At 36.8% G+C, this 17187-nt stretch overlaps 1 protein-coding gene across 13 annotated transcripts in view; it reads right to left on the bottom strand.

Annotated features, from left to right (window-relative positions):
- The window catches only part of LPGAT1 (lysophosphatidylglycerol acyltransferase 1), an 86606-nt gene that overhangs the window by 27608 nt on the left and 41811 nt on the right, over positions 1-17187 (bottom strand). For all 13 annotated transcript variants that reach the window (XM_001170154.6, XM_063792502.1, XM_054658428.2 and 10 more), the window contains 3 exons: positions 15014-15109; positions 10617-10890; positions 6310-6436 (listed from right to left, as the gene is read on the bottom strand). In XM_001170154.6, the coding sequence (XP_001170154.1) occupies positions 6310-6436; positions 10617-10890; positions 15014-15109 (497 nt within the window). The remainder of the gene's footprint in view (positions 1-6309; positions 6437-10616; positions 10891-15013; positions 15110-17187) is intronic.

Below are 17187 nucleotides of genomic sequence, written 5' to 3'. Positions count from 1 at the left end.
TTAAATTTTAGAGAATACACAATGAAATATTTACAAATAACATTATATGATGCCTGAGGCTTGCTTCAAAATAATCCACTGGGGTCTGAAAATAACGTAGAGGAAATAACATTGACCATAATTTGGCAATTGTCGAGGGGGTGTGATGTGCACATGAGATTTCATTTACAAGTCTGAAATTTTCTGTAATAAAAAGATTTTGAAGGAATAACTATTTCTGAAATTACAGCCCCTAAAATGTATAAAAACTCATGACTGTTTTGTTGTCTTAGGGAGTAAGGGTAAAAGCAGAAGGAAAGACCAAAATGATATATTAATCAAAAATACATACAGGTTTAGGCATAAAATTATGAAATATTATTCTCTGTTTTTAAGTTTTGGTAATTTTTCTCATAACTTTTCCCTCATCTCTTTGACAATAATTCTCACTGTGCAGATGTAATTTTAATAATACTCTGCAAACTAATGTAGGCTATGTATGTGCCCAGCCATGGAAATTGCTAGATCACAGAGTATGTGCATTTTCACCTTAATAAGCATAGTCAATTAGTTCTCAAAGTGGTCACAGTAGATTATAATCTCATTAGCAGTATATATGAGATCACCTTTTCCCATATCGGTGTCAAAGTCACCATCTTTGATTTTTCCAAATCTGATCGGCTTGAAATGGTATATCATTTCTTTTATCAATTACAAATACCCTAAAGCAAATATGTCAAAATGTTAATGTTTGTTTACTCTTGCTAGACAGCATATGTATCTTTAAAAAATATTAATATTTCTTTTCCAAATTAATTCCCCCTCCCCAAATTAAAATAAGTTATTTCCCAAAGTTCATACTTGAATGCCTTCTCCCAAGTAACCAAAGTCCTAATCAAGTTACACATGAAAACAACACCTCTGCTTTTAGTAATCTATCTATGCCACTACACTTATGGTTATATCTTTTCTCAAGATTTTAAACATGAAAAGATAAGCTACTTCTGCACAAGGATCGTTTTCTCTAACTCACTGTCCTAATTGAAGTGAAATGGACATTTATATCAAGGACAGACATTACTTTTGCCTTTACCCCTATAAATACTCTCCCTGTAATTAAAATCTAATCATGTTTAATTTTCCTATTAACCACTGAACAGCAGTGCACTGTGCCCACTACTTGCTTAGCAGGAATAAGCTGTCTTCCAGTTTGATAGAAATAAAAAGAGGAGAGGAGGAGGAAAAAGTTCTTTACTCTCAGATGTTTCCCTTAGGTAAGTCTTAGTTCTTTTAACATAAGCATTACTTTTGAAAAAGTTCAATAATGTAGTTGTATGCATGCTAATAAAAATATTTACCTAGTTAAACAATAAATAATATTGGTAAGAAATGAATTTTTTAAAAAGCATCTTTTCTCTTAAAGTAATAAATGGCTGAGATCCAATATATGGAGAATGCTATTTATAAACACCAGACTTATCAATAATCTATCATTCTTTATATATCTTAATAATGGTGCTTTATATTTACAAAGTGCTTTGTGTTTTTTAAAAGTCTTTTTTTTTTTTTTTTTTTTTTTTGAGACAGAGTCTTGATCTGTTGCTCAGGCTGGAGTACAGTGGCACAATCTCGGCTCACCACAACCTCCATCTCCCAGGTTCAAGAGATTCTCCTGTCTCAGACTCCTGAGTAGTACACCACACCTAGCTAATTTTTGTATTTTTGGTAGAGACGGGGTTTCACCATGTTGGCCAGGCTGATCTTGAACTCCGGCCTCAAGTGATCTGCCCATCTTAGCCTCCCAAAGTGCTGGAATTAACAGGCATGAGCCACCGTGCACAGCCTAAAAGACTCTTTTACCTGTACATCATTTGCATCTCACAACAATGCATCCGCCAAAGTCAGGGCAACTTCTGGCCACCAGAGTCCCAGCATTAGCAAAGTTGCCTGGGCACTTAATCACCATTTGCCACAAATTTTCTGAGGAATATGCTCTAAATGCATGCCCTAAAAGTTCAATTTTTGAAACACAGCAATACTACCTATTTGTAAGACAGGCTCTAGCATACAACTCTGTCACAAATGTTTACTTTCTCATCTATGTGGTATCTTAAGTACTTCAGTAGTATTTTATATAAAAATAATGTGTATTTTATGGTGTTTCATATATAACATGTCATCTCTTCTAGAAATCCTAAAAACCAACAAAGCCTGGGTAGTAAATTAATGGAGAAAACTGCTATTGGAAGAAATAAACAGTTTCAGAGTATTTAAAATAAGTTATTACATTCTTTTGCTTTTTCCTAAGTGTCAGTACAGAAATTTTGAATCAAGAAAAACATTCTGCTCCACATTCTGGCAATCTAGATATTCTTTTTCTACTTAAATCATTTTTTTTTTTTAAAAGAACTTATTAACACAGTATGAAGGGAGTTTTACTCTGTGGGAAAACGCCACTTTTGCTCAGAGATCTCCATATACTTGCTTGTCACATTATGTTCCAGTGAGGTACAGAACAGGTAGTGGAATTTATTTGGTAGCTTGGACTATAATTTATAAGAAGTGAAAGTAAATGTATTATAGAAAAATAAAATCTAGCCAGGCGTGGTGGCAGGTCCCTGTAAACCCAGCTATTTGTGAGGCTGAGGCAGGAGAATTGCTTGAACCCGCAAGGCAGAGGTTGCAGTGAGCCGAGATTGTGCCACTGCATTCCAGCCTGAGTGACATAGCAAGACTCTGTCTCAAAATAAATAAATAAATAGACAAACCACTGATTAATGTTAAATAAATTATGCTAACTATATTGTTTCCCAAGTGAATTCTGACGGTAAGGAATGCTATCGCATAACAATGTAATATCCCAGCCACCCAGAGTCACATTTTGTGGCTCTCAGCAGACACCAAGATGTACTACGTAGGAGAGGACAGTTATTGCCCTCTATGAAATCTACCTAAAATATAATAAAAGTATCTCAAATATATAGAAACTTATTATAGATTTAATACTTACGAATTGTTAACCTTTCTCTTAATCTGTACTTTCAACTGGGAGTTTCTCTTAGAATTGTTTCATGGCCGGGCGCGGTGGCTCATGCCTGTAATCCCAGCACTTTGGGAGGCCGAGGTGGGTGGATCACCTGAGGTCGGGAGTTCGAGACCAGCCTTACCAACATGGAGAAACTCCATCTCTACTAAAAATACAAAATTAGCCAGGCATGGTGGTGCATGCCTACTGTAATCCCAGCTACTCAGGAGGCTAAGGCAGGAGAATCGCTTGAACCTGGGAGGCGGAGGTTACGGTAAGTCGAGATCACACCATTGCACTCCAGCCTGGGCAACAAGAGCAAAATGCCATCTCAAAAAAAAAAAAAAAAGTGTTTCATTTAATTACTACTACCTATGAATTTGTTTTGATTTGATCCATAATAACTGCCTTTTAAGTGGTACTAATGTTCTAGGACTTATCTATGTTAGCTCTTTTTTTTTTCTTTTAATTACAGAACTCTAGGCTTCTCATGCTTGTCAGCTCTATAGATAACATTTTACCAACTACATTATTTCTTTTAAAATGGAGAAATTAAAATACATGAAATATCTTAAGTGGGATCTAATAAAAGCTGAGCAGGATGGATTAACTACTTTCTGACTGTCATATGTCACATTTCCCAAGATTACACTAAAAAACTAGCAACAGGCCAGGCGCATGGCTAAAGCACTTTGGAAGGCCAAGGCTGGCAGATCACTTGAGGTCAGGAGTTCGAGACCAGCCTGGCCAACATGGTGAAACCCAGCCTCTACTAATAATACAAAAATTAGCCAGGCATGGTGGCATGTGCCTGTAATCCCAGCTACTCGGGAGGCTGAGGCAGAAGAATTGCTTGAACCCAGGAGGTGGAGGTTGCAGTGCCCACTGCACTCTAGCCTGGGCGACAGAGTGAAGCTGTGTCTCAAAAAAAAACAAACTAGCAATAGTACTGACTTGCCCAGCTATATACCAAAATCACTAAGTGATCACTTCAGTTAAATTCTCAAGAATGAGGGCTGCTTTATTTATTTATCTTTTTAAGTCTGCTAAGATGAAAACAAATCCTTTCTACATCATGTGAAACAAAATTGGCTAGTACCATATGGCTTAATGTTCTAGGGTTCTGGAGAAATTATGCTTAACTGCAGAAAAAAAAAAAAAACCTTCATGAATAGTTTTTCAAATCTCCCCATAGGTGAAGATAAGGAAGCCAACACGAAACAAAACTACAATTTTTTAGTGAACTTTATAGTTTCCAGACAACCTTTTCCTACACTTTGGGCACCCACTCCCCACTTTAAGCAGTTGATACTACCCAGTTTTTCTTGCCAACCTCCTCACATTACAAGAGAAAGGGATCTAATCCCAATTATTTATATTATTAACATTTGTATATATAATGTGATTTCTAATGCTGCATTTAAAAACTTTTATTGAAACACCTTGTCCTTGTTTAAAATTTTTAAAATATAACCAAATGAACGAAAATTCTGAATTAAAACCATTCTTTCTTTCCCTACGCCCCTTGGTGTCCTGATGGCCAAAAACAATATACAAGAAGTCACTCTACAGTTGATAGACACTATTCCTGGGAGCTGCTAAAGACATGGCCCAAATCCCCTCTCACAAGTTTCTTGCAAAACCACAGTACTATCCTGACACCAGGATACCTCTGTTCTTTCTTGCTGTTTTCATTTGCTCTCCATTTCTGAACATAGGTACTACCTCTCCTCTAATATTGGTTAGACACTAATCTTGATTAAACCCTGGGAAGAAAAGAAAAGTATATCTCCTCACTTGTCCTTGGTAGTTGCCACGGGTTGAGGTCTTTCACATGGAAACATAGTAAGGCTAAAAGGCCTATAAAGTGATCAAAACCAAACAGGCCTTATCATGAAGCCTATGCTTCATACAGATACCTGTCATATTTATATAAACTCCTTAAAAAAACTACATTAAAAAACAAGAAGCTAGCATAGATAATCAATAAATGTTTTTGCTACTGTTGTTTATGCAAATGACATATTAAAATGTTAAAAATTTAAAAGTGTAAGTCATAGCTAAATTACCAATTTAATCATTCAGAAAATCTTATGTGGATTAATGATTTAAAAACAAATTCAATTTCTATCACAGGTGTGTGAACCAGAGCAACTCAATCCTGAATACGGGCTGGGTAAAATGAGGCTGAGACCTACTCGGCTGCATTCCCAGATAGTTAAGGCATTCTAAGTCACAGGATGAGACAGGAGGTCAGCACAAAATACAGGTCATAAAGACCTTGCTAATAAAATAGGTTGCAGTAAAGAAACCAGCTAAAAACCACCAAAAGCAAGATGGCCACGAGAGTGACCTTTGGTCATCCTCACTGCTATGCTCCCACCAGCGCCATCACAGTTTACAAATACCATGGCAACATCAGGAAGTTACCCTATATAGTCTAAAAAGGAAAGGCACGAGGCTGGGCGCGGTGGCTCACGCCTGTAATCCCAGCACTTTGGGAGGCCGACGCAGGCGGATCACAAGGTCAGGAGATGGAGACCATCCTGGTGAACACAGTGAAACCCCGTCTCTACTAAAAATACAAAAAATTAGCCGGGCATGCTGGCGGGCGCCTGTAGTCCCAGCTACTCGGGAGGCTAAGGCAGGAGAATGGCGTGAACCCAGGAGGCGGAGTTTGCAGTGAGCCGAGATCACGCCACTGCACTCCAGCCTGGGCCACAGACTGAGACTCTGTCTCAAAAAAAAAAAAAAAAAAAAAAGGAAGGCATGAATAATCCACCCATTATTTAGCATATCATCAAGAAAGAACCATAAAAATGGGCAACCAGCAGCCCCCGGGGCTGTTCTGTCTATGCAGTGGCCATTCTTTTATTCCTTTACTTTCCTAATAAACTTGCTTTCACTTTACAGACTCGCCCTGAATTCTTTCTTGCTCAAGATCCAAGAACCTTCTCTTGGGGTCTGGATCAGGACCCCTTTTCTGTAATATCTCTATTAATACATACCTTCTTAACCCAAGTGAGTATATATTTATCCTTGATGTTTGCCCTTTGAGTTAACTTTTACTCAAAAGTGTCAGGCAACCGAATAATCATAGTGCCTCTAGAATATCACTTTTAGAGATCTTTATAACTGAGCGAAATACCTACTTCAAATGATATTTTAATATTAAAAATGCAGCATAAGAATGAACTTGAGCCAACTATTTCTACTGTGTGATTAAAAACTAAATATTAAGACATTCATACTGTTCTGAGGTAGTATTGTTGGATATATACTGAGTACTAATATAGAATTCTTACCTGTAATGTACATGTGTGACTGTTGGTTTCCTGTATCCAAGGATCCAGGTTTGAATATCTATAGGTTCAGCTTTGGGATAAGCTATCGTTGTATCTATTATCCACTGGAGGCCTTTTGATTTGCTGTCTGAGAACAAAGAAAAAAAGACTTAAAATTAAATCAACTTTTATATTATCTGCAGCAAATAACATAGATTACTTGACCAGTGTAAGATATATCACTATACCTTTTGCTTTAAGAAAAATTCTAAGGATGAACTTTGGTGCTCCTGTTCTATAACGCTCTTCAGAAGAAATTAAGCATTACTTATATTATAAAATGGATGAACCTCGAAACAAAGAACACTATTATCTACTGGACATGCACCATTCAAGTATCTGATACAATTATGCACTATGAAGGTCTAATTTATATTTAACACTCCTATAAAAAACTAACCTATGAAAAGGTCAGAAGCTAAACTCATCACAGAAACAAAAAACAGACTTCGAAACAAAACATCATTCACTAAATATAATATAATATAATATAATATAAACACCAAGACTTATGATACTGAGGATGGGCATTAATAAATATTGGAACATGGCAACAAAATTAAGCATTCTTTATGTACACATTTTGTTGCTGCTCTTGTTTAAGACAAAGCAGGCTGGGTGCAGTAGCTCACGCCTATAATCCCAGAACTTTGGAAGGCAGAGGTGGGCGGATCACCTGAGGTCAGGAATTCAAGACTGGCCTGGCCAGCGTGGTGAAACCCCATCTCTACTAAAAATACAAAAAATTAGCCGGGTATGGTGGTGCATGCCTGTAGTCCCAGCTGTTTGGGAGGCTGAGGCAGGGCAATCGCTTGAACCCAGGAGGTGGAGGTTGCAGTGAGCCAAGATCGCCATCATTGCACTCCAGCCTGGGCACAAGAGCAAAACTCCGTCTCAAAAAAATAAATAAATAAATAAACATAAAAAATTGGCTGGGTGCAGTGGCTCACGCCTGTAATCCCAGCACTTTGGGAGGCCGAGGCAGGCAGATCACCTGAGGTAGGAAGTTCGAGATCAGTCTAACCAACATGGAGAAACCCCATCTCTACTAAAAATACAAAATTAGCCAGGCATGGTAGTGCACGCTTGTAATCCCAGCTACTCGGGAGGCTGAGGCAGGAGAATCGCTTGAACCCAGGAGGTGGAGGTTGTAGTGAGCTGAGATCGCACCATTGCACTCCAGCCTGGGCAACAAGAGTGAAACTCCATCTCAAAAAAATAAAATACATAAAAAATAATTAATAAATAAATAAAGCAAAATATCTCCCTCAGTTTTAGCAAGAGTTATATACACAGAAAGCAATAAAGCTTCCTGCCCTTTGGAAGGTACAACTGGTGACTACTGTTGTAGAGAGAGGATGGTAAGTTCTGCTAAGTTTGATCCTTTGCACACTGTTTTTATCCCAGCATGGGGTACAAAGGTGAGCGAGAACTGAGAGGGGAAACATCACAGAGGATACTGATGGCCAGACTTTAGAGTATAATGGTCCATTCTTTATTTGAAGTATGTAAGAAATCCCTAAAAAAAGAAAACTCATTTTCAAGCATAAGTTCAAATGTGCATTAGGAATCAATGATATATTACTTTTGTATGTCAAATAATTTAAAACTGGCCTTAAATTCTGTAAAGATTTTAGAATAACATTGTGAAGGAGAAAAATATACTTGTAAAACAAGTAAAAAATTAATTTTTAAATAACATATTGCTAAATGAATGGAGTTTATGTAAAGAAACACACTTTACCAAGCTACCAATGATATACATGCTGAAATGTTTAGGAGTAAAGTATACTAATGAAGTTTATTTTTAGACACATTAAAAAATGAAACAACCAAGATGGATTAATGGATAGATAGAAGGATGAAGAGATAATCTAGTTAGTCAGCTCACAGATATCCACTGCAAAATTCTTTCAACTCTTATGTATGTTTGAAAATTTTTATAATTAAATGATGAGAAAAAACACCAAAATTCAGTTTAATATCTGTTAAATCATGTGATAACAAAAATACTAATCCTTTTAATCAGACAGAACTTAATTTTGGTATATATGTATGCATCACATATCAAACACAAAGGCATGGTTTGCGTATACATGGAATAAAATGCTAGTGAATATAAATGCAAAAGAAAATAAAATGCAAAATACCAAAATATGGAAAAGAAAATAATATAGGTAAAACTAGTTTTCAAGTACACTTATAATTTTTCTTCTAAACAGGTAGAATGAAAAGCTTTCAGGTAGGATTAAAAAATAAACTACTCTGCTTTAGTTATAAACTAGTTCTCTCTAAAAGAAAACAACCATTTTTCTTCACTATTATGCAGTCAGTATAATAACTGCCCCTACATTTGAGATCTAGACCACTACAGGGTATTGACTGGGTGGAACTATTTTAAAACAGCAGTCTTTATTAGTGCAACTAATCCTGTTTGGAAGACATTTGCCTTCAAGCTTTGGCTCGGCTGCCATTGCCACAGTGTCTCTCCGGTAGTGAAACTATTCTGAACTTTCCTTTTCTATTAAAAGACTCTTTCAATTTGTCTTTTTAATAGATGATGAAAGATTAAGAGAGCTGACTGCCAAGCAGCTGCTTGGGAAAAACAAATAAAAGGAAAACTCAGTTAAATCTGAGTTAAATCACAGACATTATTTCTACGTCTGGTCCTGATTGCCACTTAAAAACACATTGTTTCTGAGGGCCAATCATTTCAATTCTTATTTTATTTTATTTAAAGAATATGAAAAGAAATAGCAAAATACTGCAAAGGAAACAGGCCTAGTGAATGCTTTTCAGCTTTCTAACTTATAATCAAACTTTCACAGTAGTATCTTAGATAACTTGTTCAAAACAGTCTCCATGCTATGGGCACATATATCTTCTGCAAAACTTTGTAATTTACCAGACTATCTGCAAGATAGTTGCATCTCTGAGAATGATTTGCTTTTTCCTGGTGAGAAGGTAATACATACACATTATTTTTAAAAATGGAAAATTCAGAAAAGCATTAATAAATAGAGAAAAATAATACATAATGTTACAACTCAGAAAAGCAATCACTGCTAACATTTTGGTGTCTTTCCTTTCACGCATTTCCTACTGCCTTGTTGTTTACAGACTTGAATTCAAATTGTTTTCATAAGAGTTGTATGTTTGTCCACCCTATTAACATAAGAGCACAAACATTTTTCCAAGCCAATACAAACACTCCATAAACATCATTTGTAACAGCTGTGTTGTATTCCGTTGTATGGATATTTGATAATTACTAATCCATTCTCATTTCTGGCTAATTCCAATTTTTTGGCTATTATAAATAATTGGCTATTATAAATAATCTGTAATAAACTTCTTTGCCTGCATTTCAGATTATTTCCTTTTGATAAATATTTGCAGTGGAATAACTGAGTCATTTATTAACACTTAATGCTCTTAATACTATCAAATTGCATTAAATTAGTTCTCTGCATTAAAAACAAACAAGGCTGGACATGGTGGCTTACACCTATACTCCCAGCACTCTGGGAGGCCAAGGCAGGAGTATCACTTCAGGTTAGGGGTCTGACACTAGTCTGGTCAACACAGTGAGACCCCATCTCTACAAAACAACTAAAGAATTAGCCAGGCATGGTGGCATGTGCCTACAACCCCAGCTACTCAGGAGGTTGAGGTGGGAAGATCGCTTGAGCCCAGGAATTCAAGACTACAGTGAGCTATGATCATACCACCGCACTCCAGCCTGGACAACAGAGCAAGACTGTCTCCCAAGAAAACCCAGAAAAAAAACAAAAACAACAACAACAAGAAAAACCCCAGAAAACCAAAAAGCTTTCTCAATTTGATAAATGAAAATATGTATTATTTGATAAATGAAAAGATTAGTTTTTCAAACATGTTATTTCTATAGTTATATCTTTTAGCCTAGCAATTCCACTTCTAGGAATCTGTACTACAGAAATAGTTCCACCAATATGTAAAGATGTTTATAAGAATGTTTACTGCAGCGGTGGGAATGGCTCCGTATAAGTAGGACAGGAGAAAGATATCTTTGACTTTACGCATTTCTGTATTATTTGAGTAAATTATTATAAGCATGGACTACTTTTGTAAATGGAAACTTTTTTTAAAAAATTACAGTTTCATCTTCTCCCTGAGTATTATTTTTAACAAAAATTATAAATATAAAAAAGAACAATGATCATCTTCTGTAACTCCAGAAAATCCTTTAACTCCAACAAGGTAAAAAATGATAAAAACCATCATACCTAATTCTTTAGCATCTCCTCCTGCTGGACTTCCATTTTTCTGTTGTGCTACAAGTGCATTCAAAATAATTTTTGTTGCCCCAGACCTTGGCAGAGTAACATTTGTAAGAAATGGCAAGTTATTTTTCTTGGCAAATGCCTGACTTGTTTCTCGCCTCTTCCTGAGGAAGCCCCCTTCTGGAAACAAAACAATCCATTTTCGATCTCTGCTCCTGTAATTATTTTCTAAGTGCTTCTTGAGAAGCAGCAGCTGTTGGTCACGATAAGATCTTCCCTAGAAGGTACACACACACGTAATAAGTACAGGTATATCCAAAATTAAAATGCCATAAAATTAAACAGAAATTACAGCTTCTAAATTAAAATCCAATCACAGAATAGAATAGTGATTCCCCCACCCCACCCCAACTTACTGCCCTTTTTGACCACAGGGGTAAAAAGAGAGAAGTTATTAGCATTTATATAAATAAACCTTTCTTTCTAAAGGAAAAGGAAATTGTTCTGATTGCCCTTGAAAGTGCAGTCATTCATCAATTCAGTGACTACTTACTGAGTGCCTGCTATGTGCCACGCATTGTCCTAGGCACTAGACATAGAGGAGGAAATAAAGAGACTTTCATGGAGCTTACATTCTAGTTTGGGAAGATGGTAAATGTGGAGTGCAAATTCAACTAGTAATATGTGTTAGGAAGAAAACAGTAAAAGGATAGAAAGGGTCAAGAGGGTCAGAGAAAGCTGCTATGAGGAGGTGACATTTGAGCAGAACTGATAATGTGAGGGAATAAGTCATGTGAAGATGCAAGCCATAATATTCCAGGTGACAAAACAAAAAGGACAAAGGTCATTTGGTGGGAACGAGTATGGCATGTTCAAAGAACAGCACCAAGGCCAGTGTGGCTGAAGTGTGATAAACAAGGAAGTCAGGGGTAGGAAATGAAGCTGCAGAGGGAGGTGGAGACCAAATGAGAAAAGCCTTATGCATGGTAAGTAGTTTTGGAGGGGACATCTTTGGATAGTTTTGAACAAGGAAGTGTTATAATCTTATTTCTGTTTAAAAAAATCTGACCAGCCTGGGCAACATGGTGAAACCCCGTCTATACAAAAAATACAAAAATTAGCTGGGTGCGATGGCACATTTAGTGGTCCCAGCTACTCAGGAGGCTGAGGCAGGAGGATCACTTGTGCCCACAAGTTCAAGGATGCAGTGAGCCCTGATGGTACTACTGTACTCCAGCCTGGGTGATAGAGTGAGACCCTGTCTCAAAAAAAAAAAAAAGAAAAAAGAAAGAAAATCTGCTGGTTCCTGTGACCAAAAGACCACAGGAGATAAGTTAGAAGACTTGCAGTATTCCACACAAGGGAATTTGATGAGATTCAATTATATTGTATTGATAATAAGTAGTTACATTCAGGAAAAATGTGAAAGTAAAGCTAAAAAAGACATTCTAATGGACTGTATCTTAGTTGAGAGGGAAAGAGAGAAAAGAAGATGACCTGAAGTCTAAAAATAAGAATCCAGAAAAAATTGTAGGAAGGCCCAAAGCTTACAACTAAATATCACAAAGCTTCTTTTTTTTTTTTTTTTTTTGAGACAGAGTCTCGCTCTGTTGCCCAGGCTGGAGTGCAGTGGTGCGATCTCGGGTCACTGCAAGCTCTGCCTCCCGGGTTCACGCCATTCTCCTGCCTCAGCCTCCCGAGTAGCTGGGACTACAGGCGCCTGCCACCACACCCGGCTAATTTTTTTTGTTTTTAGTAGAGATGGGGTTTCACCGTGTTAGCTGGGATGGTCTCAATCTCCTGACCTTGTGATCTGTCCCCCTTGGCCTCCCAAAGTGCTGGGATTACAGGCGTGAGCCACCGCGCCCAGCCGGTTCTTTCTTTCAGTGTGATCAGTTTGCCAACATTTTCCAGCCAACAAAATTACAGAAACTCCTCAAAATAATTAGTATGCTTTCAGTCTTTAGATCAAATGTATTCCAAATGCAAAACATGTAAGACATTTTGTTAGTCAGTTTGCTGAAGTGAACTGATTATGATTAAGATAGCTATTAAGTTCTCAAGATTATACGTAAAATATTTTTACTATTCTTGGAAAAGCTTGTCAAAATGGTCTAGTAGCAAAGTCTCAAGAGAATTTTTCTTTTAAACATTAATGCTTTTTCCCTTCCTTCCCCTCATGTTATAGATTTTTATTACTAATCTATCAGGGAAAAACACGTTGCTCTTTAGAAATAAATTTGTAAACTTTCCAGAAACTTTGAAATATAATCTTTATGTATGCAAAACTTCACATAGTAATCACAAGAAAATATTTTGGAGTACCTAATTTTCAACTTTTATCTAAAAGTACACCGATAATCTAGTATAATTTAGCCTCTTTTTTTTTTTTTGAGATGGAATCTTGCTGTGTCACCCAGGCTGGAGTGCAGTGACGCAATCTCGGCCCACTGCAACCTCTGCCTCCCAGGTTCAAGTGATTCTCCTGCCTCAGCCTCCCAAGTAGCTGGGACTACAGGTTCATGCTACCATGCCCAGCCAATTTTTGTGTCTTTAGTAGAAACAGGCCTTCACCATGTTGGCCAGGCTGGCCTCGAACTCCTGGCCTCAAGCAATCTGTCCACCTCGGCCTCCCAAAGTGCTGGGATTACAGGCATGAGCCACCGAGCCCAGCCCCTCTTCTTGATGCCTGATGATCATCATTAGAATCAACTGTTACACTACACTATAAATTCAATTATTTCCTAAAGCTGGAAATGAGGTAAGGTGCTCAGCTAGCTTTTCGGATCCCTGAGACTGCTAAGCTTTCTAATTGTTGGTTCCGCTGCCTTCTCTGAGCTATTACACTAGGATCTTTGTTAAGTTGTCCTGATCAGTTTATTTTGTCTTGACCTTGTGTCCACTCCCCATTGCCACTTCTTGTGGTTCCAGGGTATGCTTATATTTGTTTCTCTGCTCAGAAGAACAAAGGATGTTTCCAAAATGAAATGATATAATGTCCAGTACATAAAACTGTCTGGAGTAAAGTACATGTGTTTTGTGACACTTATTTTCACAGAACTTAGAAGTTTCTCTACTCAATTCCAGCTTATTTCTGAATTTGTGGTTCTTGGAAAAGGCTTAATTAGATTCACCAATTATTCATTAAGTAATAATTATGTGCAAAGCACGGCACAATCCAGGTTGTTAAATATGTAAACACCAAATAACTGTGGTATTGTCATGCATAAAAGCTCGTACATACCATATTTCAGTTATCCATTCTGGTGAAAATAAAGCATATAATACTAGTAACAAGTCAAGAAAATAATGTAGTGCTGATAAGAGGCTATCATTCTTCTTCCTACACTAAACTATTCCTAATGCTTGGGACTTCCCAATTCACCTTCCTCCATCAAATCCATACCTATTCTTTAAAACTTGTGCCAAATATCTTCTCTGAAGTTTTTCTGGATTCACATAAAACTGATATACTTATTTTTCCTACTATGAATTCCCAAAACATCTCCCATTATTATTATTAAACTTATTTATTAATTTATTTAATAATCTGCCTACTAATAATTTAGATATCTACTATATTATACAACAGTGCCTTGTAAATAAAAGTAATAGTGATACAATAGTAGTAATCAAGATAAAGATGATGATGAAGGTAGTAGGCACTGTTCTGAGTGCTTTATAGGTATTACTTCATTTAATCCCCACAACAACCATTGTGGGGGATACTACATATTATTCAAGTTTGGAAAACAAGAAACTTGAGGATTTAAATAATTTGCCCAATTCACATAGCTAAGAAACTGAATAGTGGGGAATGTTTACTAAACTAAAAATGTACCTTCTAAATGGGAGAAGAGTAGAGATTAGAATATTTGCATTTTAAGTATTTTAATACTTATCCATACTCAAATTTAGATTGAAATAAATGGTTAGGGAACAAAGATTCAGAGAAAGAGCTCCCTGAGCCTGGCACAGTGGCCAGTGGCTCACACTTGTAATCCCAGCACTCTGGGAGGCCAGGCGGGTGGATCACTTGTGGTCAGGAGTTCGAGACCCTAACCAACACAGTGAAACCCCATCTCTACTAAAAATACAAAAATTAGCTGGGCGTAGTGGCATGCCTATAGTCCCAGCTACTCCAAAGGCTGAGGCATGAGAATCACTTGAACCCAGGAAGCGGAGGTTACAGTGAGCCGAGATGGTGCCAATGCACGCTAGCCTGGGCGACAGAGTGAGACTCTGTGTCAAAAAAAAAAAAAAAAAAAGAAAAGAAAAGCTCCCTGAGACTGGTTAGAAGAAGCCCTACCTATTATAATTGGTTTTGTTATACCTCTTTTTATAATCAAGAATCAATTTGACCAGGCTATCACTGCGGGGAAAAAGTGCTCATTACTTACCTGTCTTATAAAGAAGTCTCCATGAACTAGAGAAACAATTCCAAAGTTTGTGTACTTAAAAATATGATCCATCAACCACATCATCTGAGCAACAACCTAAAATATTTAAAAGCAAGAAATAATATTGGATAGAAGAAACCTGACTATAGTTGAGCTGAGTCTCCAAGCTTTAAATATAATCATCCAAGCATACTTTTAATTAACCAAAATATCTTAAGTCTAACTCTATTTCTACAAACAAAGCACAGTTACTAATAGTGTCTACATAAAAAATTACAGGTCTTGATTCCAAGTCTTCGAATCCTAAGTCACAGGTACATATATCACTATATAAAAAATGAAACTCAATTAACTTCTTAAATTTGGACTTAATGATTTCAAATTTGTTCTACCCCAAAGTCTCTGATAATTCTTATATAACTTACAAAATTATTTTGAAACAATATAATAAAATGGTTAAGTTATCAAACAAGACTATATATTTAATGAACATTCACTGTGGCTTTATAAAATCTGAGTGTAGCTTCATGGCAAAGTATAAAAATGTAGTGTCCCAAATAAAACATTTAAAAATTAATATAATAGAATGATTTACATATTCTATTATGAATAATATTTATTAGTTTATGCAAAATCATGGTCTTTGCCAGGATAAAAATATTTATAGTGCCTCAGTCCTTAAACAGAAAAATATTATCCACTGCTGATAAGAGTTAATACCAATATTGAGGGCAGAAGACTTTCTTTCATGCAAATTTAAAAATTAAAACTACAGGCCAGGCACAGTGGCTCACGCCTGTAATCCCAGCACTTTGGGAGGCAGAGGCAGGTGGATCACTTGAGGTCAGGAGTTTAAGACCAGCCTGGCCAAAATGGTGAAACCCCATCTCTACTAAAATACAAAAATTAGCCAGGCGTGGTGGTGCGTGCCTGTAATCCCAGCTACTCGGGAGGTTGAGGCAGGAGAATTGCTTGAACCCGGGAGGCAGAGGTTGCAGTGAGCCAAGATCGAGCCGCTGCACTCCAGCCTGGGTGACAGAGAGAGACTCTTTATTAAAAAAAAAAAAAAAAATTAAAAGTACAAACGGGATCTAATTAATGAATCGGTTAATTGTTCTTTCCTGCTGAGGAAATAGCATTCCTTGTTACAAGCCTTAACTAAAGTGAAAGCTACAACCTCAGTCAAGAATGCAATAAGCTCTACTTTGGTTTCCCAGGGGAACAGTAGATGTAAACATCATCTCTAAGAACCAACTGATGTGAACCTACACATATGGAAAAAACTAAAACACTGATATCCATGTGCTGCTTTTATAAAAGCATTATAAAAGCCCACAGATGATATAATATTACAGCTTCTGCCTTAGTTTTCCAGCTACACAACTCCTACTCCATCAGCTTTACAATATTAAATCTTTTTTTAAAAATGAAGATATATGCCTAGTAAAGAAAGAACTGATTCCTCAATCAATTAATATAGAGTAAGATAATCACCAGCATCCCATCTTGTTTTGCTTTGCAATGATGATTACAGTACTATGTTTAAATAAACTGAGATTTGGACTAAATGAAATTTGTTGAACAGTGTCCCCAAAACAAACAAAAAGCAGTGGATTCAACCTATAAAGCATTTTAGCTTTAGATACATTAAGAAGTGTAGTTGTAATTTATTGACTTCTGGGTTTTAAATGCCAAATAACTAGCTTTTATATTTAACCTTTCATTCATGGTGGATTTATCTCTTCAGTTAGAAGGGTCACTTAAAACATAAATTCAGTAAAGACAGCCAAACTATTTCCTGAGATTTGTAAGGACAGCTCTGTTCCAACTTATTTTAGGGGAAATGTTATAAGTCAATAAATGTTTATAAAACATTTAATAAAGTTCTTTTGACAGAAATAAAAATTCTTAGTTTTATCATAAATTGTCATAAAAGGCCAAGACAATTCACAGACACTTATTATAAGGGTACCAGGCTGGGCACGATGGCTCACGCCTGTAATCCCAGCACTTTGGGAGGCTGAGGTGGGCGGATCACGAGGTCAAGAGATCGAGACCATCCTGGTCAACCTCGTCTCTACTAAAAATACAAAAATTAGCCGGGTGTGGTGGCGGACACCTGTAGTCCCAGCTACTCGGGAGAACTGAGGCAGGAGAACTGCCTGAACCCAGGA

This window comes from Pan troglodytes, chromosome 1 (genome assembly GCF_028858775.2).
Source record: "Pan troglodytes isolate AG18354 chromosome 1, NHGRI_mPanTro3-v2.0_pri, whole genome shotgun sequence".
Taxonomy (NCBI): domain Eukaryota; kingdom Metazoa; phylum Chordata; class Mammalia; order Primates; family Hominidae; genus Pan; species Pan troglodytes.
The sequence above is the reverse complement of the archived record's forward strand: the minus strand, read 5'-3'. Positions and strand labels throughout refer to the sequence as shown.